Here is a 24752-nt window from a genome sequence, read left to right on the forward strand (position 1 = left end):
GTGGCTCAGATCATGAGCTCCTTACTACAAAATTCAGGCTTAAATTGAAGTAAGGAAAAACCATCAGGTCATTCAGATATGACCTAAATCAAATCCTTTTTGATTATACAGTGTAGGTGATGAATAATTCAGGGGATTAGATCTGGTAGACAGAATGTCTGAAGAATTGTGGACAGAGGTTCATAAGACTGTTCAGGAGGCAGTGACCAAAATTATCCCAAAGAAAAAGAAATGCAAGAAGGCAAAGTGGTTGTCTGAGGAGGCTTAATGATAACTAAGGAAAGAAGAGAAGCAAAAGGCACAGGAGAAAGGGAAAGATATACCCAACTGAACACAGAGTTCCAGAGAATAGCAAGGAGAGATAAGAAGGCCTTTTAAAAATGAACAATGCAAAGAAATAGAGGAAAGCAATACACTGGGCAAGACTAGAGAGGTCTTCAAGAAAATTGGAGATATCAAGGGAACATTTCATGCAAGGATGGACATGACAAAAGACAGAAACCATAAGGACCTAACAGAAGCAGAAGAGATTAAGAAGAGGTGGCAAGAATACATACTGGAACTATACAAGGAAGATCTTAATAATCCAGATAATCATGATGGTGTGATCACTCACCAAGAGCCAGACATCCTGGAGTGTGAAGTCAAGTGGGCCTTAGAAAGCATTGCTACAAACAAAGCTAGTGGAGGTGATGAAATTCCAGCTGAGGTATTTCAAATCCTAAAAGATGATACTGTTAAAGTGCTGCACTCAGTATGTCAGCAAATGTGGAAAACTCAGCAGTGGCCACAAGACTGGAAAAGGTCAGTTTTCATTCCAGTCCCAAAGAAGGGCAATGCCAAAGAATGTTCAACCTGCTGTACAGTTATGCTCATTTCACATGCTACCAGTGTCATGCTCAAAATCCTCTAAGCCAGGCTTTAGCAGAATGTCAACTGAGAATTTCCAGATGTACAGGCTGGGTTTCAAAGAGGCAAAGGAACTGGGAATCAAATTGCCAACCTTGGCTGGATCATGGAGAAAGCAAGTGAGTTCCAGAGAAACATCTACTTCTGCTTCATTGACTGTGTGAAAGCCTTTAACGTGTGGATCACAACAACTTGTGGAAAATTCTTAAAGAGATGGGAATACCAGACCACTTTACCTGTCTTCTGAGAAACCTGTATGCGGGTGAAGAAGCAACAGTTAGAACCTTACATAGAACAACTGACTGGTTCAGAGTTGGGAAAGGAGTACGTCAAGGCTGTACATTGTCACTCTACTCATTTAACTTATATGCAGAGTACATCATGCGAAATGCTTTGCTGAATGAAGCACGAACTGGAATCAAGATGGCCAGGAGAAATATCAACAACCTCAGATATGCAGATGATACAACTGTAATGACAGAAAGTGAAGAGGAACTAAAGAGCCTCTTGATGAAGGTGAGAGAGTGAAAAAGCTGGCTTGAAACTCGCCATTTAAAAAATGAAGGTCATGGCATGTAGTCCCACCACTTCTTGGCAAATAGAAGCGGAGAAAGTGGAAGCAGTAACAGATTTTATTTTCATGGGCTCCAAAATCACTTCAGATGGCGACTGCATCCATGAAATTAAGACACTTGCTGCTTGGAAAGCTATTACCAACCTAGGTAGCATATTAAAAAGCAGGTTCATGTAGTCAAAGACAGAGTTTTTCCAGTAGTCATGTACAGATGTGAGAGTTGGAGCATAAAGAATCGAGCACCAAAAAATTGATGCTTTTGAATTGTAGTGCTGGGAAAAACTCTTGAAAGTTCCTTGAACTGCAGGGAGATCAAAGCAGTCAATCTTATAGGAAATCAACCCTAAATATTTATTAGAAAGACTATTGCTGAAGCTTAACTACAGTACTTTGGCCACCTGATGTGAGGAGTCGACTCATTGGAAAATACCCTGATGCTGGGAGAGATTGAAGTCAAAAGCAGAGGATGACAGCAGACAATGAGATGGTTGGATAGTATCACGGACTCGATGGATATGAATTTGAGCAAGCCCTGTGAGATGGTGGAGGACAGAGGAACTTGGTGTCCCACAGTCCATGGTGTCACAAAGAATTGGACACAACTTAGAGACTGAACAACAGCAACAAAGATCCATATAGCACAGTGCTCCAGAAACTTTCTGGATTGTTCTTTATTTGTTGAAATTAATAATTGGTCTAGCCATCATAGCAATTGTTTGAAATTTGTATATATTCCCATTAAATGTAGGATCCATTGATTTTTCAATCTGTACCCAGAAATGAATTGATATTTGTTTAAAAACTCGTGTTTGTGACTTGTTATTTGATACATATTGCTCTAAATTATATTCATTTATGTGTTTATTCTTTCAGTAACAAATCATTGAGCTTTTATTATATGACAGGGATAGCACCAGGCACTGAAGGTACACAGGTCCCTACCTTTGTGTTCACTATAATTCATTACAAGAGTCAGATCACTAAATTATGAGTCTTCATGGACTTTAGTGCAAAGGCTTCTGGAAAGAAGTTTCGTTTCATCTGATACTTAAGGGTAAGTCAGCAGCTATTCTGTAGCTACCCTCCACACACTGTCCACGCCACCCCCATACTGCCTCATCCGTTCTCTAATTTCACTTGGGTTTATAGACTAGTAATAGTTATCACCAACCATAGGAAAGTTACTGGACTGCTTAGGCAGACACAAGCAAATGACATTTTCTGTACTTTATCTCTTTAAGTGTATTACATGTTTCATCAAGAATGTAAAGCCAGAATTAGCATAAAATCAAAAGAAAGGAAATTCATTGAATCTGGCCATCTTCAAATGTTTTATTTTTTTCTATATTCACTTCTAGTTCCTATCTGTAAACATATATAGTCTTTTTTTTTTTCCAGTGAATATTGTTAGATTAGAACTATTTCAAAAGGAACATGCTGCAGCTTTTCTTTGAGACCCATAACTTTTTCTAATTCAGGGATTCAAAGGACATGATTGGAATTGAGCCTCAAAGAGAGAGTCAATAATTGTGCTGTTCCAATAGTTAGTTTTGTGTTGAAGCTATTAAAGTGTTATTTCACCACAGACTGAAGCAGTCTTTATTCATATTCCTAGGTAGGTGCAGAAATACACATGCTTATATTGGGTGGTTTTGAGGCACTTAAGTAGAAACACTGATTGAACCTTCAGACTCTGTTTCCAGAACTTTCTGAGCCCTAATATTGTAAACAGGTCAATCTGAGAGGTTCATCTTTATTACCCCCTCTAGAATTCATGGAGCCCTCCCCAGTGGAGCCTGTGCAGTGCGGCCCAGCCTCTGGGAATGGCCCCAGTGGACTCTGTAGCATGTAGCCACCACAGAGTCTCCCAACATGCCTCCTGGAAAAGCCCTCACATTCTGATCAGCCTTGTTGATCCCCAGAAGAATCTGGAGCTTTCATAGTAGGAGCTGATTCTATGTTAACTCAAGATTTTTGCTTATCTGTTTCATTTACTAAAAGGCCGGCTATCTGAATCCATAGATGTTCATGGTGTAATGGCTGGTCCATTGGGCCCGGAATGACCTGGAGTGATTCATCTCTTGGAACTTTGGTTTTCTCATCTATAAAACTGGGATAATGTTTCTGTGACTTATCTAGGAAAGTGGATAAGAGGTACAAGTAAGATAAGTAGAAATATTTTTTATAAAATTCACCTTACAAATGAGCAGTGTGAATACATAAGAGGGAGACCAAAAAAATCCATTAAGAAGCTATTGTAACAGGAATAGGAAGAATTGGAGAAGGAAATGGCAACCCACTCCAGAGTTCTTGCCTGGAGAATCCCAGGGACGGTGGAGCCTGGTGGGCTGCCGTCTATGGGGTCGCACAGAGTCGGACAAGCCTGAAGCGACTTAGCAGTAACAGGAAGGGCAGGGAAGGAATTTCAATAATAATTGTGAGATTGGAAAGGAAGGGAGATCAGGGGAGAAGCAAGGTCTGTCGGGTTTGGCTCTGAGAGCTTGTTGGGGAGTTTCCAATGAGATGACAAGGTCTTGGGCCTGATTGTTGCCAGTGACTGAAAAGGACCACGCCAGGGAGTCGAGTTTAGGGATTACTGACTCAGATAACAGGGGAGCATCCTGGTAGTGCTACAGAACAGGCATGTGATAGGAAGAGAAGCTCACGAAGGAAATGAAGGCTGGAAGATGATTTAAGAGTCATTTTCTTACAGCTAATAGTTAAAACCATGACTGAAAGGGAACGCATAGGGAGGAAAGTATATTTCTTTTATTTATGCTGACTTCCCTCCTTGCCACATATTTAGGGGGACATAAAAAATTAGAAGGCAGAGAGGTTATAGTATAAGAAACAGAATTTTTGTTATCTCAAAGCCAAAGTTAGAGAGACGTGCCACAAGGAAAATTGTTTTTTAATTAAAAAAATTTTTTTTTTGTCTGTGCCACGTGGCGTGTGGAATCTTGGTTCCCCAACCAAGGATGGAACCCAGGCTTCTTGCTTTGGGAGCATGGAGTCTTAGTCACTGGACTGCAAGAAAGTCCCAGTGATGGATATTATCTTTAAAAAGGAGGAATGGGAAAATGGTCAGTAGTAAATCTAAAGAAGATCTGAGGGAAGTGAGGAAGGAGAAAAAGTAAGTGGCCACTAATGGCATTTTAGTGGAAATGGGGACATGTTCTGTCTCTGTAGCTGTCAGTGTCCCTCAGGGGGAGGCACAGGACCATGAGCTTTCTGACTGTAAAGGTTGTGCCATGCAAAGATGTATGTAGTGCTAAAAGGAGGAGGTGGTATCAGTTCCTGCCATTTATTCAGGATCCACTGAGCATCTGGACCCCTTAGTTAGCACTGATATAGTCCTGAATAATCCTATAGTTATCCTTCCTACTTTATAGGTACTGCTACTCTAGGAGGTTAAGTAGTTCTAAAGCCACTAAGTGACATAGCTGGAAGTGAAAAACCAAGAAGGAGCTACTCTGAAGCCACTCAAAATTGGAAGCCATTTCCATTACATACCGTGATAATACTTTTTCTTTGGTTGCAACTTCCTTGTCCAATGTCTGTCAACGTTTACGGTTGCAGTGTCCTTCTAACATTATTCCTGCCAAAACAGGTTATGAGAAAGATCTGCAGTGGACAAAGTGTGTCATTTTAGAAAGAGTGGTTTGCAGTCCAAAGGCATGATGAATCAAACCTTGCCTGTGCAATTTCAGAGATACGGAAGTTATTTGCTGTAAAAAGTTACTTAGATTTTGGGAATTTCAGTTATAATCATTCTGCTTTATTCTTTGGGCATCACTTGTGTGCAAGGTTTTTTGGGGGGTTTTTGGTTTTGTTTTGAGAATTATAGATGGATAAGAGCTGCAGAAACTTCTTAGGAGAAAATGTTTTGTTTCTTGTTAAAGGAATTTCCAATGGTAAGAACCAAAAGCTATTGCTAGTACGACAGAAAGACCATTCTCTCTGTATCTAAAACAACCAGATGAAGGAAATAATTTTGTTCATAGGGACAAAAAGAATTGTTGATATGAGACGAGTGTCAGTCGTCTTTGACATGCAGCTCTGGCACCAAAAGCTTCAGTTCGTCATTTCCACGTCCGTATGTAGTGTCGGGATGTTTATAAAGGGAGGGCTGTGTTCTGCCTCCTATTCTTCATCTGAGTCCTAGCCTAGCTTTGGAAAGCGGCTGATTCTCATGATAGGGAGGAAAAATATTCCTTATGCTGAAAAAAGAATAATATTATCACAAATAAAGGAAGACTATAAAGTGCCATGGACTTTGGGAACAAAATTTGCTATGAAATGGTATTCTTGAGACGTCAATACTATTGTGGTAATTGTCACCAGAATCATTGCTTAAAAGACTGAAAGCAAAGCTCATTTATCTGAAAAATCAATGAAGAAAATAAGCAACTATTAGGAAGTACTAGCTTGAATATGAAAAGCACAAATTGAAAAACGTAAAGTTAGATGAAGCCATTGACCACCTTAACACCCTGCCTTTATGGATATACCCCTGGCTATCATACGTAATTTGCAGTTTTCCACCTTTGTGAATGACGGAAAGCTTAGAAACTAAAAATGATTCAAATTAGCGTACTCATAAGATTCTGCACTCACAAGTACTGATAAGATCCATGGTTCCCAGAAGTGATGGTTGAGAGACCAAGTGCCCCTGGTCAGGCATCGATCTTAGAGGTATGGATTGCTGCTGTTGTTGCTGCTGCTGCTGCTAAGTCGATCAGTCGTGTCCGACTCTTTGCGACCCCATGGACTGCAACCTACCAGGCTCCTCCGTCCATGGGATTTTCCAGGCAACAACACTGGAGTGGGTTGCCATTGCCTTCTCCAATGCATGAAAGTGAAAAGTGAAAGTGAAGTCGCTCAGTCGTGTCCGACTCTTCGAGACCCCATGGACTGCAGCCTACCAGGCTCCTCCGTCCATGGGATTTTCCAGGCAAGAACACTGGAGTGGGTTGCCATTGCCTTCTCCAATGCATGAAAGTGAAAAGTGAAAGTGAAGTCGCTCAGTCATGTCCGACTCTTCGAGACCCCATGGACTGCAGCCTACCAGGCTCCTCTGCCCATGGGATTTTCCAGGCAAGAGTACTGGAGTGGGGTGCCATTGCCTTCTCCAACAGGTATGGATTAGCTAACAGGGAATTTGGTAGAGCCACCCAGAAGGAATTAGTGGAAATTGCTTTGCCTGTTTTCTAATAACTTTTTTAAAAAATATTTTTTATTTATTTGACTGTGCTGAGTCTTAGTTGCAGCACACGGATTTTCAGTTTTCACTGTGGCATGCGAAAACTCTTTGTTCTCAGCAGGCGGCAGGGAACTCTATTTCATGTGGGATCCAGTTCCCTGACCAGGTATTGAACCTGGCCCCCTGCATTGGGAGCACATAGTCTTAGCCAGTGGACCGCCAGGGAAGTCCCTGTCCCTCTAATGAACTTTTAAAAAGGAATCTGCACTTTGGAGTTTCCCATTTGTTGAACACTTGAGATAAAGTTTCCCACACCTTCATTGCAACGCATTGTCAAGAGCAATAAAAAATAGGCAGGTGTTTTTTTTTCCCACCAGCTTATTTGAATTACTCTGTGTTGCACCTTTCTAACATCGTAGGTTGTTTTTGTCTCAGTAGTGGGTGCTAAATGAATGGGACTGAACAACTTCAGAATGGGACTGGAGGTAAAACTAAAGCCCTTGAATCCTGGATTAGAATCCAGAGATGCTCAGCAAAAAAGTCTCGTTTCCCAGCAGCTTTATAATCCAAAACATCTGTTTCCATATTTGGCATTATTCCACTTTTTTATTCTTAAAATTGTTCCCATCTTTCAAAACACTTTAAAAAATAAAGAAGTCCCCATTCTGTCTCCTTTTTCCATTCCCCCACACATGCATTTGTAATTACCTGGTTTAGTCTGTGTGTTTAATCAACTTAAATTGAGACAGTTACCTACATCTGATTTCAATCTGAAGGAGCCATTGAGAACTGGGCAGTTACTGCTTTGTGTCTGCCAAGATGTGACTCTGCCAGGAAACGGATAGGACTTACACCAGGGTATTTCCTAAAGAAGCCACTTGACTCAGATTAGATGTTTAATTTCCTTAAAATATTGTTTTGGATCTAAGTCTGTGTTCTCTAGTTGGGATTTTCTGATGTAATTTAGGAATTTCACTTATTTCTGAGTTTGTTCCAGGATCCAGCTGGCATTATTCGAAATGCCTACAGCTCAAGGAAGTAAACCACCCTGAGTGCTGAGTGTCATACCTCGCTGCTCTGGAGGATGGACAGGCCCATGTTTGTTCAGGTCTTTGTGGCACCATTGTCCATGCAATAAGATTGAGTTAATTTTGAGAAAGAAGGGCTTCTGGTTATGGTCATGAAGCCTCTGATCAGAGGTACATATTTTTTGAGATATTTTCCCGGGAAAATTAAACTGCAGTAGAAAAAAATTACTTTGTTCTGGTACTGACTATTAATTGTAATTCCATTTTTATTTATAACATTAGCATAGAAATCAAACTTCTGGATTTCCTTAGCTATGTTCACTTGAAACACCTGCTACTGGCCCGACTTTGAGATCTTAAAGTTTTTATTTTTTCCTCTTCATTGGGCTGTCATTTCTGAGTGGTAAAGAAATATGAACACAGGACTGAGCTCTTTCTAAAAGTTTTATGCTATCGTTCTTGAGTTTATAGGCTTCAAGGACTCGAAAGACTCTAAGAGCCCTTTATTTATTAGCCAAATTAGGATGAATGCTAAAATTTCCTTAGCATATTTTGCACAGTGGTAAAAGCACACAGTCCAGGGTGATGAGCTGACATTCTACTGGGGCAATTTTAATAGGCTTATGAGCCCACCTTGGCCCAAACCACCAGCATGCTGAAAGCAAAAATAATCGCAGAAAACACAGTGGGGAGATTTTTTCCATATCCACATAGGTCAGGGCTTTAAAAAACTATATTTTAATTGTGATAACAGCCACATACTTTCAGCTGGTTGGGGTTACCAGATTATAGTCAGAGGTTTGTTTGGCAAGAAAATAAAACCAAGGAAGATAAAGAATAAAACAATGAATGGTACAGAGCTAAGATCGCTTGATACAACATTGCACAATGGATGGTCTTGCCAAAGGAGGCACAAACATTTCAAGGAGGCTTCCTGAGTTTCCCCCTCCTCCTAGAAGGGCCCTTAGGGTGCTGTCATCGTCAGTGTGCTCCCCGAAGGTCCCTCATTTCCCAGGGTCTTCCCAGGCAGGGGCTTTTCCGTCTCTAGTGCACCAGTGCCCAGCTTCATGGTGTGTGTATCTCAGAGGCAGCCTCATTTCTGCTTTTCTCACTTCTTGGAAAGCACCCATGGAGACTGGCAGTAGGCTTGCTAGGGTGCTAGAACTCACTAGAATTTTTAATTTCCTCTGCTTTTCTGACTGCTCAGAGCTGCTGAGGTACAAATGAGCGTCAAAAGAACTCCGTCAGCTGGAAAGCAGTATATGAAAATTGAATTGTTGTTTACCCAGTTTTAGTATTTCTGGTTTTTCAAAGCCAAATTAGGTGATCTGATTCATTGATTTCACAAATACTTATTGAGCACCTACTATATATATATATATGTATATATATATCAGGTACTGGGTGCTTAGAATATATTAGAGAAAAAACAAACCAAGGATCCAGTCTTGAGGGAGCTGAAGTTAAAGGGGATTGTTTTGAGACTTTCCTACCACTTGGTTTTCAGGTACAGTGAATAACTAATTGCAGTGGGAGAACTGAATGCATGCCCCACTCTTTCTGGTCTGTGCTGGAGCAGGGAATAGAATCCTCTGTCTAGTCCATTATATTCCTTTGAATCGAATAGTTCAGTTCAGTTGTTCAGTCGTGTCCGACTCTTTGCGACCCCATGGACTGCAGCACGCCAGACCTCCCTGTCCATCACCAACTCCCAGAGCTTGCTCAAACTCATGTCCATCGAGTTGGTGATGCCATCCAACCATCTCATCTTCTGTCGTCCCCAGAGCATTCTCATAGTTCCTTTGTGGTTCCTGTTAGTGTCTAGAAAGAAGAAGCTTCTTCCAGGACTGGTGTCTGTATCTTTCCATGATGGTATTCTCATTAGGAGAGGAAAAAATTCATTTGTAGTAATTGTTAGTATGGGTGAACAGAAAATTTAGATGTGAAGATACTAAACCTAAAAAGAAGGAATGTTACAGTGAAAATGGAAAGAGTTTCAACCATTTTGTGTAGATGTCTTAAGAGTTTTTGAAGTCTGGGCAGTCACCACACCAAAGCCTACATCTCCGTTGTGTTCAGTGTGTACAAATACACACGTGGATTTTCCATTCTCACCATTCTTAAAAGTAAGGGGTGGGGGCAGTGCTGCCTAGTTTCTTTCTCAGAGTTTGGCCTGGTCCAGGTACTAATTGGAGATGTCACCCTCTTCTGCCTCCTCCCGTAGAGTTGCTGGAACTGCGGCCGTAAAGCCAGCGAGACCTGCAGCGGCTGTAACACGGCCCGATACTGTGGCTCCTTTTGCCAGCACAAAGACTGGGAGAAGCACCACCACATCTGTGGACAGACCCTGCAGGCCCAGCAGCAGGGGGACACGCCTGCCGTCAGCTCCTCCGTCACGCCCAACAGCGGGGCCGGGAGCCCCATGGACACACCACCAGCGGCCACCCCCAGGTCGACCACCCCAGGGACCCCTTCCACCATAGAGACGACACCTCGCTAGACGTGCACTCAGAACTGTCGGAGGAAAGACAACACAACCAACACGAAACCAATTCCTCATCCTCAGATGCTCAAAGTTGTTTTTTTTTTTTTTTTCCTTTTTTTGTTTTGTTTTGTTTTGTTTGTTTATAGACGAACTATCCTGTTTCAGTACTTTCAGCAAGAGAGAACCTAACTGTATCTTGAGGCGATCGTAAAACAGAAGGCCAGTAACGGGTCATAATGACTTATTGTGGATAACAAAGATTTCTTTTCCTTAGAGAACTGAAAAGAGAGCAGAGAATATAACATGAAATGATAGATTTGACCTCCTCCCTGTTATTTTCCAGTAGCTGGGATTTTAAACTAGATGACCTCATTAACCGATGCTTTACCAAACAGCAAACCAAGAGATTGCTAATTGCTGTTGAAAGCAAAAATGCTAATATTAAAAGTCACAATGTTCTTTATATCCAATAATGGAAAAAAAAAAAAGAGGAAAACCCTCAAGGGCATGAGCATTGGCTACAGCAGTAGACATTTTAACGAGAAGATGAATGGCGTCCGTGGGTTGCTAACTGAACTTTGAAGACCCGCTACATAACGCGCAGATGTGTAGCAAATTGGAAGGAGACACAGATGTTCGGGTTTTTTTTTTCCTGTTTCTGAAAAGAAATAATAATATCCAGGTCAACAGAAGGAAAAATGAAAGATGATTTTGCAGTGGGATATGTGAACACAACAGCAAGAAAAAAATGCCATAACACAAAAGGCTCCTTTATATATATATATATATAAAATTATATATACACACACACACAGAAGTAAGAGACTCAGCCTGCAGTTATTAGCACCCTGGCAGCTCTGACACCAGCCAGCTGCTCTAAACAACCCTCAACGTTTCTTCACTTTTGCAAGGTTCCACAGAGCAAGACATTGGGTCTATTCCAGCTCATTCATTTTATATTGAAAAATAATTTTTAAAAAAATGGTGGCTCCAGCTCCAGCCCCTTTCTAAATTTTTTCAACCCCACCCTGTTTGGATTTTTAATTAAAAACTAGTAGTTCTCTTGGTGTTAAAACACTTCTGTCCTGTGAGGTTTCCCAATGGTGTTTTTCTTGTAAACGTGCTGGACGACTGTGAAGACGCGTTGTAGTTTAACCACGTGCCCACATTTAGTCTCTTTATTCCTAGTTGGTGAGAAACCTGTATCTTTCTATGCTGCTTTTATATCTGTATGTATTAGTGGTATTTCTCTAGTAGTTAAAAAAAAAAGAAAAAAGAAAAAAAAAGACTTTTTTGGTTGTCCTCAAGAAAAGAAAAGAAAAAGGCTATCTTTCGGAGCTGCTATTTCACTCTCTTATAGGATTTTTTTTTCCCCTGAAAACCAGCATGCTTCACGGAATGCTAACATATTGGTGTTTTTGTAAGAGGGATGTACATAAATGTATTTTGCACTGTCACAATGACTCCCTAGGCATGCTTTTTTTTTTTTTTTTTGAGCAAACTTTTTAAATATGCTAGATCCATTCCACCAAGTTTAGCTGTAGCATAGAGTAGTAGTGGATTTTTTTCTTTTCTTTTTTTTTTTGATGAAAAATCATTATTAGGGACTTTTGAAAAAAATAACAAGATATCCTACTTTTAAAAAAAGACAATGCATGTGTATCGCTGTAAGGTTGTTTAAGTATTTCTAATTTTACAAAAAAAAAAAAAAAAAAAGATAAATCATTAGAGCTCCAAATGCTGAGGTGTAGACTGACAGCTTTAACACTGCTGAATGCCAGGTTACACAGTATTCTTACAAAAAGGGAAGTCAGCCAAAGACTGATCTGATGGACCAAAATTGGAATTTTGAAAAGCACCAGTACTACTTTCCAAAATGATCAGCAGGTTAAACATGTTCAGCAAGGTATAGTGTGAATCCATTAACCCTTCGTCGTCCAGGGTCCAGACCAGAACTACTTGTTAGTTTTGAAAATGGTAGCCCAGAATGTGGTTGTGTGCTTTATGGAAAGTCAGCAGTGCTGCAGGCTGTGTAGACAACCAAAGTTTTCAAGGCTGGGAAGACACTACTCCATGTACATATACACACCAGGCATTTATTTAAAAATCTAAAGTGGTCCGTTAACTTGGGTTTGGTTTTGTTTTTAAATAAAGCCTTTGGATACAGTTTTACATGGCTTTTAAATATCTGCATAGAGGTAATCCTAAATCTCTTTAGCCTAACATTATTTGCATTTCCCCCTGTATTTTCATGTACAAGTTGGCTTTAATTTTGTTCAGGTGGTGGTTTTGTTTTTGTTTTTTTTTTTGGCTTTTTAGTTTAGAAACTTCTGATGAGCAAGTGAATCCATCTATCCACATGTTGAAAGTCCATCTGCCAGCACACCTGCTTAAAGTGACATGAAAGCACATAACCAGGCTCTGAATGGGTTATATTTTATCATGGTGCTCCCAGAATCCTTTGACCTCACTCTGCTTTCTAGTCTGCTAATGACACTGGACAGTCCTTTCTTACAGAGCTATTATATGTTCTAGGCTACGAAGGGTTAAATAATCCCAAAAATGAGGTATGTCATACCCACACGTCTTTATTTCTAGAAGCTGTGATGTATGTGAAACAGCACTGTTATTCTTAACACTAGTGTGTAAAATAAGGATTAGTACAGTACGTCTCATTACTTTTAATTCAGGGCACCCTGAGTGAAAACAAATACAAAAAAAATCCCTAACTCTGAGCTCTATCTCGAATTCCTCTTCCTCCTTCCCCACTTCCTCCTCCTCTTCCTCTCCTCCTGTTTTGCTACATTCTCCTCAGTGGCAAAAAGTTTCACTCTACCTCTGACAGCATGTATATTGCACCAGTAGCTAACAAAAACTGGTCTAGTCAAACCAAATGGGCACAAAAGAACCAGGATACCAAAAGTTAAGCTCATACAGCTGCAAACCATATCACTTCTTGGTAACAATGCAGACCTCATAAACCTAAAGAAGAGAAAGAAAAGAAAACTTTTGTTACTTTCCTTTTTTGCTTGTCACTTATATACAGGCTATGTGAGAGTATAATTTGTAGGTATAACACATTTAAAAAAAAAAGTTATCTTCATTGGATAGAAATGAATGGTGGTCGCTGATAGGAATAGGGCGTCCTCGATCTCTTATCTCTGTCTCTGACTCTTTTCTCTTTCTCTTTTTTTCTCTGTCATGAGACTGTGTGTGACAGGGCCACCTGTCTTATTTTTTTTTTGTTTTTCTTAACTTTTTTTTTTTTTAATGTGTAGGTGCATGTCTTGGGGATTTAAAAAAAATTTCAAGGCTGGTTTTCTTATGCAAAGCATGCCTACGTCTGGAATACTTAGGGAAAGAAAGCGACTCCATGTTGTCCGAATTCCTCAAGGGACAGAAAAAAAATTGGAGACTGTCGAAATGCAGATTTGAAGTATTTTTTTTTTAATATTATTTTGGGTTCTGCGACATTATTGTGAAAAATTAAAGTTGTTGTGCAATACTTAATTCAGACATGTACCACAAGTTAATGGTAGACTAACACTGGGGGGCGGGGTCTAGGCATCATGCTTTTGTCAGCATACTCTTGAGCTTTGAAGTCTACTATGTCTGAACTGTGGTTTCTTGTTTATCCTTTTTTTTTCCTTAGTTGGACTGTAATGTATGGTCTGTCAACCTGTGAATCTTTAAAGTATGATTCAGGTATTGTTGTATTCTTTACTGTGTAATAAAAAAAAGTTTAAAAAAACATCTTCTCTCGCCTCCCTTATCGTCAGTGTGTGCCACTGGCTGTCCACACAGTGGCTCTGGTCTGAGTGTCCGTCTTCATCCTCCCTGGTACTAAAGCACATTGGTAGGGTTTATTCAGCCCACAGAGCGCACCTCTTTAACAGGAATTGGCTCATCCATGGTTGATGAATAGGCCATGATGTCAGAATAGTGCCAGCGTCAAGGTGGTTCAGGGGGATGGTACCCAGGCAGGAGGAGTTGGAAGAATGGGAAGAGAACTGCAACCTTGCAGAGGAAAGGAGCATTTGGGTGCCTTAGTTGAGCTGCTGCATAGGTACCTCAAGGCCTTTTGGCTGCCTTTTGACAAAATTAGAAATGAGTTGCCTGCTCCTGGTTCAACTGGGCCAGAAAGGTGCATCCCAACGTTGTGAAGTTCTGACTCATAAGTGCTAGCTCCTCCTGGCAACGTGAGTGGCAGATCCACTGATGCAGAGTTTGCTTCCACCTACCTTGTTCATTACCCTCTGAAATCTGCCATCGTCTCTCCTCGTCCTTTTGTATATTGTTAAACATCCTCTGTGGCAAGTCTCTGCCTTTGTTGGGAGGTCTGAAGTGTTCCCTCTACTAACGTGTGTTTTTTTTTCATGCTCTAGTTACAAACTCAAGGTTTGAAGCCCCTACCCTGCTCCCTGCAGCCCATGAATCCTGTAAAGGTTTATATATAATTTTCAAATCACAGGATTTTGGTTTGTTTTTTGAAATAATGTATGTACTGTGTTGTAGCAGGACTTTCTCTTCCCTCAACTTTCTCAAAGGGTTCTCAACTTTGTGGGCTGAAGAATAGTTGCAAAGAACAAGAGGACAGAGCCCATGAAGAGCCTGTGTCTGGAAAGAGTGAGTACTGGTTCAGGAAAGAGCGGCTTGAGACTGGCCGTCCAGCTTCCTCCCTGTGTCAGCTGGGTCCTCGTCCCAAGACCTGGCTTCTCTAACTTGTCTTCCTGGAATGTGTGCCTTTGTTCACATTTCTTTCTCCAGAAACACACAAGATAATGCAAAAAAAAAATAAAATAAAATGTTTTAATCAGTAATGGACACCTCCCCTACAATTGTGATAGGTAGGGTCAGATACTTAACATAGCAGTTAATGATTTATTTTTGCAAAAGACAAAGCACCCTGACCTAAGGTGCCTACCCTATAATGTGTTAATATTTTTTTTCTCTCTTAAAAACAGCAGGATAGCAACCAGTAGGTAAGGACAGAAGAGACTCATGGAAGTAGTTCCCTTATAAACAAATCTTGAAAACACGTCTGGGACATTTTCATGCAAGTGGATATGTTGGACAAACGGCGAATGCTTTGTAATTTATTTGAAAGACAGCAAAATCTCAAGACTTCTAGGTATTAGACATCATTTTTTTTATAAGTGTTAATGATGTATTTGATAATATAAAAATATGTCTGCCATGAAAGAACATTACAGCCATTTTTCTGGAATGGAATGGGAAGGAATAAGCAAAGGGGTTTGTTCTGTATGGGTGTCTATACCCTTAATCCAAAGTGAATAAATAAAGTTGTGTTTGCTCAAAGCTGTCCCTCGTCAGTATGTTCTCAGTCATACTAGGGAAACTGAGTCGGGTGAATACAGAAACTGTTTCTTCCCATCTCCCCACCTTTCCATCCATAAAACCACGGATGTAGGACCAAGGTACTGTGGTCATTTGCTTTTGAAATTTTCAGATTCAGATAACATTTTTGAAAACTCTTCAAGAATATACATGGGGAGTCTATGAGAACTCAAGGTCAGTACAGTCATCTATTTTACTATAATAAAAATAATATTTGAATGTGGAGAAAACTTACAATGGATAAGAGAAGGATTATATGCTCTTAGGTCTCAATGTTCTTTGTGTTGGAGTTCTGTATTCCATTGTCAAGAAAGGGATAAAGTAAACAGAATTTGAGACAGTGAGGAGGGCATGGCTGCCTGGATACCATGTAGGTCCCCATATAAGTCAGTGGCAGCTGGAGCCCTTTTTGGTAGAGCCCAGCACCCAGTTGAAAGTGAACGTGAAGTTGCTCAGTCGTGTCTGACTGTTTTCGACCCCTTGGACTGTAGCCAACCAAGCTCCTCCATCCACGAGATTTTCCAGGCAAGAATACTGGAATGGGTTGCCATTTCCTTCTCCAGAGGATCTTCCCGACCCAGGGATCGAACCCAGGTCTCCCGCATTGCAGGCAGATGCTTTAACCTCTGAGCCACTAGGGAAGCTCCAGCACCCAGTTAGCACTCAATAAATACAATTGAGTTTGCAGCTAGAATAATGTACCAGTTTTCCCAGAAATGAACAAATTGGCTGGGGGAACAGAAAGCAAGAGGAATGATTTAATCGGCTTGAGGAATAGTTTGAAGAGGAAGAGATAAACTCATAGGCAACTTGCTCAGATGGTGATGAAGAGGCTGCTGCTGCTGCTGCTAAGTCACTTCAGTCGTGTCCAACTCTGTGCGACCCCAGAGACAGCAGCCCACCAGGCTCCCCTGTCTCTGGGATTCTCCAGGCAAGAACACTGGAGTGGGTTGCCATTTCCTTCTCCAATGCATGAAAGTGAAAAGTGAAAGTGAAGTAGCTCAGTCGTGTCCGACTCCTAGCGACCCCATGGACTGCAGCCTACCAGGCTCCTCCACCCATGGGACTTTCCAGGCAAGAGTACTGGAGTGGGGTACCATTGCCTTCTCCGGTGCCTTGCTTTTCACTTCCCTCTGCAATTATCGTTATTACTGTTTACCCGATTCCTGCATTTTCCCAAGTGCAGCTAGTGGAAAAGAACCCACCTGCCAATGCAGGAGGCTCAAGAGATGCGGGTTGGATCCCTGGGTCAGGAAGATCCCCTGGAGAAGGAGATGGCAACCCACTCCCGTATTCTTGCCTGGGAAATCCTGTGGACGGAGGAGCCGGGCAGGCTACAGTCCGTGGGGTCACAAAGAATCGGACATGACTGAGCACATGCTGGCTGTGTGATTCCTGGCAGATCCCTACAACATGGATACGTGATAAAAAGGAATACAAGGCAGTATAGGGGAAGAAACAGCGGTGGGCCTGAGGATGGCAATGCCATTAATTCAGATGGCCAAGGAAAGAAGTGATATTTAAGATGAAACATGGGTGTAGATGAGCCACAGGAAGATCTCAGGGGCGAGCAGGCCAGGCAGAAGGATGTGAGTGAAGGCTTCTAAGCGGAGAGATCGAGGAACCGTCAGTAGTGGCGAGTCTAAGAGACTGGTATGGCTTCGGTCAAGCTAAGCAGGAAGCAGGTTTACAAGGCCCCATGGGCCACAGGTGACATTTTGTTCCCTGGGCCCCGCTGCTGGCTTATAGACTCTTACAGCCAGACATGCAGCCACATGTAGGGACCACTCAGAGTGAGAATATGAAGTGAAAGTGAAAGTCACTCAGTCCTGTCTGACTCTGTGACCCCATGGACTATACAGTCCATGGAATTCTCCAGGCCAGAATACCAGAGTGGGTAGCCTTTCCCTTCTCCAGGAGATTTTCCCAGGCCAGGGATAGAACCCAGGTCTTCCACATTGCAGGTGGATTCTTTACCAGCTGAGCCACCAGGGAAGCCCAAGAATACCGGAGTGGGTAGACTACCCCTTCTCCAGGGGATCTTCCCAACACAGGGATTGAACCTAGGTCTCCCACATTACAAGCGGACTCTTTACCAGCTGAGCCACAAGGGAAGCCCAGTGATAATGAAGCCCTGTTTATTGGAGAACTAAGCCTGTCTGACCAAATGGTTGGGCAGGCAGCTGGTCATCTTAGAGCAAGGAGCAGAGGGAGCAACAGTCTCCAACTCAGTTCATTACTCATTCTGGGGGAACTTTCATTTGCTTCAGGAAATGTTCTCAAGATGAGCTACAAAAGAGTGAGGACAGAGAGACGCCAGAGAAAGAGGGTGTGATGGCACTCTGATCGGAATGTGTCTCCCCTCTACATTCGTCTGTTGAACCCTAATCTCCAAGAAGACAGTATTATGAGGTTGGAGGGAGTGGGTGGGAGGTGATTTGATCGTGAGGGTAAAACTCTTATGAATGGAATTAGTGCTTTTATAAAAGAGACCCCACAGAGATCCACCAGGTGAGGACGCAATGAGAAGTCTGTGCCCCAGAAGAGGAACATCTCCCCACCTTGCTGGCATCCTCATCTCAGACTTCCAGGTTCCAGAGCCATGAACAATACATTTCTGTTCAAAAACTACCCGATCTGTGGTGTTTTGTTGCAGCAGCCTGAATGAACCAAGACAGAAGGAGACAACATTCTTGGCAGAGGTGACTCCATGAATACAAGCATAGAAGCCAAAAAAGCAACATGGCATGTCCGTGAAGGAACACAGCCCTGAATTTTGCTGAAACAAGGCGGTGTTGGGTTTTTTGTTTTTCAGAGAGAGGCAAAGTTTTATAATAATAGCCTTTCTCAGGAAACTGATGATGGCTTGACTTTCCTGTGTGCAGAAAATAAATAAATACATTATTGATTCTTGGCTTCCTCACAAGTGAGGTCACCGTTTTCTCTGCCAAAGAGAAAGATTTGTGTATTCCTAATTAAACTTGTCTCCGATGGTATATACTGCTATTTTGGCTTCCCTGGTGTCTCGGTGGTAATGAATCTGCCTGCTAGTTTAGGAAACAGGGATTCAATCCCTGGGTCAAGAAAATCCTCTAGAGTAGGAAATGGCAACCCACTCCAGTATTCTTGCCTGGGAAATCCCATGAACAGAGGAACCTGGTGGTCTGGAGTCCATGGGGTCGCAAAGAGTCGGACATGACTTAGCTACTAAACAATAATACTGCCGTTTAAAACACATCTTCTGGAGGTGTGATGAAGGATAGATAGTCTACAAAAAAAAAAAAAAAAAAAAGGCAGTCTTTTAAAATTCCCCTTATTAAAACTGTGTATTTTACTAAGAAAATAACAGACCATAAAATTAAGGCAAGTATAAACCACCTCTTTTGATGGCAAATAGTACTTTCTCTTTGCTCTGTTAGCAAAGACTTTGAAAAACGCTAGCAGCAACTTTTTCCTACCATCCTACCATTCAATATGTTCCCTAAAAAGTAGGCATAAAGTAATAACTATCATTTTTTGTGGAATTAAATAGAATATAAATACAAACACACACACACACACACGTATGTGAGCACACACGTATACATACGTGTACATGCATATACTATGTATATGTGCTTGTGTCCATTGTGATTACCACCTACTTTTATGAAATAGCCTTACAACAGTATCAGCTAAGTTTATCTCAGTAACTTGGTAATCTGTGGTTCTCAAACAAAAAGATTAAGTTGAATTCAAATGTGCTTATACAAGGTCTGAGGTTGATAACCCAAGGCTGAAATAGAAACTACTCGTAAGACAGTTGCAGCTTAACCTACAAGTTACTCAGCGTTTCTTAAACATGTTCTTTGGAACAATTGTCCCCGAAGTCAGTAATAGGCGACTCATGGGGAAATGTAAAAAGTGTTCAATGATCGACCCACGGTTAATGTTATAATTTATGTGCCCCAAGGGATCTGAAAAGTGTAGCTCTGGAATGATCACGTAGTTTTTTGTACTCTGACATTTCCCAAACTGTATATGAATACTTTCATAAAGCTCTGATTCATATAAGCTTCTGTAATACATTTTTCCCTCTCATTTATCACGTTTATGATGAGCAAGCCCTTGCATCTTGTCAGTCCCTCCCCTTGTATATATTTGGTTTACAAAGGTCAGCTCTTGATCATCCATAGCTGCACACCTAAATGACCAGTCTTTCCCAAGTTCAACTGTTAACAAAGTTAAATGACAAATGGCTGTTCAGTTGTCTTCGGAATAAGGACTGAACACCATGGTCTGGATTCCAGGCCCTTCATCACTAGTCTGCCTCCCGCCTCTCTACCTCTAGATTGCACTACTATCCTTGACAAGTCTCCTTACCAGCCAGATTTATTTGTTTGTGACTAAATTAGCTATCTTCTGCTGTGGTCTGTACTCAGGTTGGAAAAGGATTTCCAGAAGCATTTCAGAAAGTAGGGAGTTTGTTAAGAACAAAGAGCAGACGTAATCGGAGCACTACACGCACAGTGGGCCAACCTCTTGACCAATCGGGGGGAGTCAGTGCTTTGAGTATGTTAGTAGCCAATTTGGGGGTTCCCTGGTGGCTCAGATGGTAAAGAATACGCTTGCAATGTGGGAGACCTGGATTCGATCCCTGGGTCTGGAAGATCCCCTGGAGAAGGGCATGGCAACTCACTCCAGTATTCTTACCTGGAGAATCCCCATGGACAGAGGAGCCTGGTGGGCTACAGTTCATGAGGTCACAGAGTCAGACACGACTAAGCACAGCACAGCACAGCCAACTTTTATAGTCTCAAGACAGAAAATTCCTGCTGGAAGGGTGGCATTACACGACTGGTTAAGGGGCTATTAAAAAGCAGAGACATTACTTTGCCAACAAAGGTCCGTCTAGTCAAAGCTATGGTTTTTCCAGTGGTCATGTATGGATGTGAGAGTTGGACTATAAAGAAAGCTGAGTGCTGAAGAATTGATGCTTTTGAACTGTGGTGTTGGAGAAGACTCTTGAGAGTCCCTTGGACTTCAAGGAGATCCAACCAGTCCATCCTAAAGCAGATCAGTCCTGACTTCATTAGAAGGACTGGAAGCTGAAACTCCAATATTTTGGCCACCTAATGCAAAGAACTGACTCATTTGAAAAGACCCTGATGCTGGGAAAGATTGAAGGCGGGAGGAAAAGGGGACGACAGAGGATGAGATGGTTGGATGGCATCTCACGGACATGAGTTTGAGTAAAGTCTGGGAGTTGGTGACGGACAGGGAGGCCTGGCTTGCTACAGTCCATGGGGAGGCAAAGAGTCAGACATGACTAAACAACTGAACTGAACTGAACTGAGGAGCTATAGGGTAATACTGGGGTGGGCATTTTTACCTAATGTGGGGTCAGGGAGCTGTCCAGTAAGGATCAGAGGGCTCTTGGCAGCAGTTACTGTGGGGCTCAGTCAGTTCTGGAGATGACTCTGAACCTGTGACCTTCGTGTAGAATGCCACATCTTCCTGTCTCTGTGCCTTTGCCCACATCCTCTTTCGTCAAGAGAGCTCTCAGTGGGCTTCTAGTGGAAAGAGTCCCTGCTGGCTCCCTGCCCTTACTTCATTCTCTTCTGTAACACAGACAAGATCACTTCCTTTTCATTCGTGAACTCTTCACATTTACCTCTGTTCTGCTTCTTTCATGACAGTAGTTGGAAAGCTAAGAGAGTGGTTAAAAATAGCATAGGGCAGGAGTTAGGGCTTCCCTGGTGGCTCAGTGGTAAAGAATCTGCCTGCAGTTTAGGAGGTGCAGGAGATGCATGTTCGATCCCTACGTCAGGGAGATGCCCTGGAGGAGGGCACAGCAACCCACTCCAGTATTCTTGCCTGGAGAATCCCATGGACAGAGGAGCCTGGAAGCCTGCAGTCCATAGGATCACACTGAGTCAGACACGACTGAAGTGACTAGCACAACACCGGACAGGAATAGACACATAGCCCCAAGTGGACATCTGGCAACGGGGAAGAACTGTATGGAAAAGAATGGAGTCTGTCCATCCACACCTCTGGGCCCTCAGCTGATGCCAGTCCCTGAATGGTCACAGAACTCGAAGATCCAGGACAGACCAGGTGGTACTGCACGAGTTTACATCCTCACAGCAGGGCACAAGACACCTTGCCCAACATTTGTTATCCGTTCTCTTTTAGTTAATAGACATTCTAACAAGTGTGAGGTAATATCTCATTGCGGTTTTGACTTGCATTGCCCTGATGATTCATGATATTGAACATCTTTTCATGTGCTTGTTAACAATATGTCTTAAAAGATGTTTTCAGATCTTCTGCCTGTTTTTTAAATCATATTTTTTGCTATTGATTTGTATTAGTTCTTTATATATTTTGGATATTAGACTATTAACCCCTTATCAGATATATGATTTGCAAATATTTTCTCCTATTCAGTAGGTTGTCTTTTTATTTTGTTGATAGCTTTCTTTGCTGTACAGAGATATTTAGTTTAATATAGTCCCTTGCTTATTTTTGCTTTTAATAGTATTATTAAAATAATATTATTTATTTGTATAGTTACCATTATATAGCAGAAAATATCATGTATGAAACGAGATGCCAGTCCAGGTTCAATGCACGATACTGGATGCTTGGGGCTAGTGCACTGGGACGACCCAGAGGGATGGTATGGGGAGGGAGGAGGGAGGAGGGTTCAGGATGGGGAGCACATGTATACCTGTGATGGATTCATTTTGATATTTGGCAAAACTAATACAATTATGTAAAGTTTAAAAATAAAATAAAATTAAAAAAAAAAAAGAAAATATTGATGTGTAGGAGGTTTTGCAGTTGCCTAAGGTCACACAACTAATAAATTTGAAGTCAGGATTTTAATCCAGGTCATCTCACTCCAAAGCCTGTGCTTATAACTGCTTTGTGTGTGTGTGTGTGTGCTGCAAATGTTAAGGATTATTCTAGTTCTTAAATAAGGTTCTGTGTCACTAACGCTGCTGCTGCTGCTGCTAAGTCGCTAGAATCGTGTCTGACTCTGTGCTACCCCATAGACGGCAGCCCACCAGGCTCCGCTGTCCCTGGGATTCTCCAGGCAAGAACACTGGAGTGGGTTGCCATTTCCTTCTCCAATGCATGAAAGTGAAAAGTGAAAGTGAAGTCACTCAGTCGTGTCCGACTCCTAGTGACCCCATGGACTGCAGCCCACTAGACCCCTCCATCCATGGGATTTTCTAGGCAAGAGTACTGGAGTGGGGTGCCATCACCTTCTCCGTGTCACTAACGCAGTTAAATGCTATTCTTTATTTGGGTTTTAAATGTTTAGAGAAAAAAACATGCTATGATTTTGGGGGAACAGATGTATACTTCATTTCTCTTTTGTGGTGTGAGTAAGGGAGCACTCTTTATAGGTATAATCATGCTCTTTATTCCCCCCTTGGAAGAACGAAGTGGCTCTTTGGAAAGCAATGGAGTAAGAATGTATTATGCCCCAATTGGGTGGAATGCATGCCTTTAGAAGGAAAAGATCCATAGTCTAAGTCACTCTCTCTCCATGGTAAAACGTTCCTGTGACTTACTTAAGGAAGAGAGAACATGAGAGTTCAATAGGAGTCAGAGTCTGTCCTGTTGTTCGGCATCTGAATGGATTTTCACACCTGATTTCCATCTGCAGATGTAATCAGCAAGAATGAAGAGGTTTGCAAAGAGAGCCCTTATAAAGTTCAAGGAAGCCGCACTCCAGATATTTTAGTTAGCGCTGAGAGTTACAGAGCAAATCAATATTTCTCATCATTTCTACCGGGAGTATTAATCAATATGACTACTTAAGAAACAATGCTTGAACACAAACATCAGAAAGAGGGATACTGAACACTATATGTTAACTAGCTTTTGGACTTAGGCGAAGCAATGTCACAGTCAATGTGATATATAGTTGCTATAATCATGATATGGGTTTTTGAGGCCAGTTTACACATGTGTGGCAATTAAAAATGATATAAAATTGATTCTCTAAAGCAAACCTTCTAGAAATGATACATCCAATCATGGGTGGTTGAAAACCCATACTGTACAATGCATCATTCTTCTCAATTACTAAGTAGTTGCTTGTACATTCTGTTTAATCTAAATAAGTAAAATTCATTTTTTTCCTACTACCAGTTGAAAGAATTAGTTCAACAAATATGAATTTCTAACCTCTGTGTTAAAGGAGGGGGGCTATAATTGGAAAAATTTTGAATAAGACATAACCCACAATTTCATGGAATTGTAACTTAGTGAGGTAATAAAGCTACTGGTGGATCCAGGATTCTAACCGAATGTGTTAGCTGTCAAAACTTAGCTGCTTTAAATCCCGTCTAAGAGTACTTCTTAAGTCCATTAGAAACAGAATTCTCCCTCTAGTCTCTGGAATCTAACTTATTCACGTCAACTGTTTGAAGGGGTATACAGCCTGCCACAGATGCATGATCTTGATATTTAAGTCTGGAGAGGTTGGTATTATGAAAATAGACAGAAACCAATTGGAGCAAGGGCAGTCAGGCTTCAACAAAATGTAGCTGTCATCATACAACAGTTCTATCTTTCCTTGAGCTGTTTTTTTCTGGACCTCTGGTCTATTCTTTTTGTGGATGAGCTTCCTCTGAAAAGTCTGTAGTTTCTATTTCCATGTGACATCAGGTTGCCATTTCAGTGGGCCTACGTCATGTTTGTGGCCACTGAGCATCTTTTGAACAGACTTTTTATGTTCAGGGAGTTAACCACATGCGGTGGCAAATCCTACCTACTTAATGTTGAAGTCAAAGCTCGATTTCCCAGCTTCCAGCTCAGGAGTAGGCTCTACCAAATGGAGTCACACTTCTGAGATAGTTTTATTCAGAAGGGAGCATCAGGAAGAAGGGAACATCAGGTAGAGATGCTGCATAGAATCCACATTCTCATGAGAATAGCAGAGCGTGAGGGAGAGATACCAGGCACTCCATAGGCAGTAACGCAGAGGTTCCAGAGATGACATGCATGCACGCAGTGTCCGCTGTGTGAATAGCCACATCCGTGCTCAGAAGGGCCTCTACTGAAGAGGTTTAGTGTGCAATTTGTGGGTTGTTCTTGTCCGTGAGTCTTTAAACCTCCTGAAATTTTCCACTGGTTTTCTAACACTTTACAATAAACTATTTTTCTGCTTTAACTCACGTGTGTCATGTTGCT

At 41.7% G+C, this 24752-nt stretch overlaps 1 protein-coding gene across 7 annotated transcripts in view; it reads left to right on the plus strand.

Moving 5' to 3' along the window:
* Window positions 1–15522, plus strand: part of RUNX1T1 (RUNX1 partner transcriptional co-repressor 1) — a 157463-nt gene extending 141941 nt beyond the window's left edge. For 6 of the 7 annotated variants that reach the window (XM_025001690.2, XM_025001688.2, XM_059893318.1 and 3 more), the window contains one exon: window positions 9939–15518. In XM_025001690.2, the coding sequence (XP_024857458.1) occupies window positions 9939–10214 (276 nt within the window). In that variant the 3' untranslated portion in view covers window positions 10215–15518. Of the gene's footprint in view, window positions 1–9938 lie in introns of all 7 variants that reach the window. The other variant, NM_001359988.1, reaches the window with a different exon arrangement.
* Window positions 15523–24752: the final 9230 nt, after the last annotated feature.

Source organism: Bos taurus, chromosome 14 (assembly GCF_002263795.3).
Source record: "Bos taurus isolate L1 Dominette 01449 registration number 42190680 breed Hereford chromosome 14, ARS-UCD2.0, whole genome shotgun sequence".
Classification (NCBI taxonomy): domain Eukaryota; kingdom Metazoa; phylum Chordata; class Mammalia; order Artiodactyla; family Bovidae; genus Bos; species Bos taurus.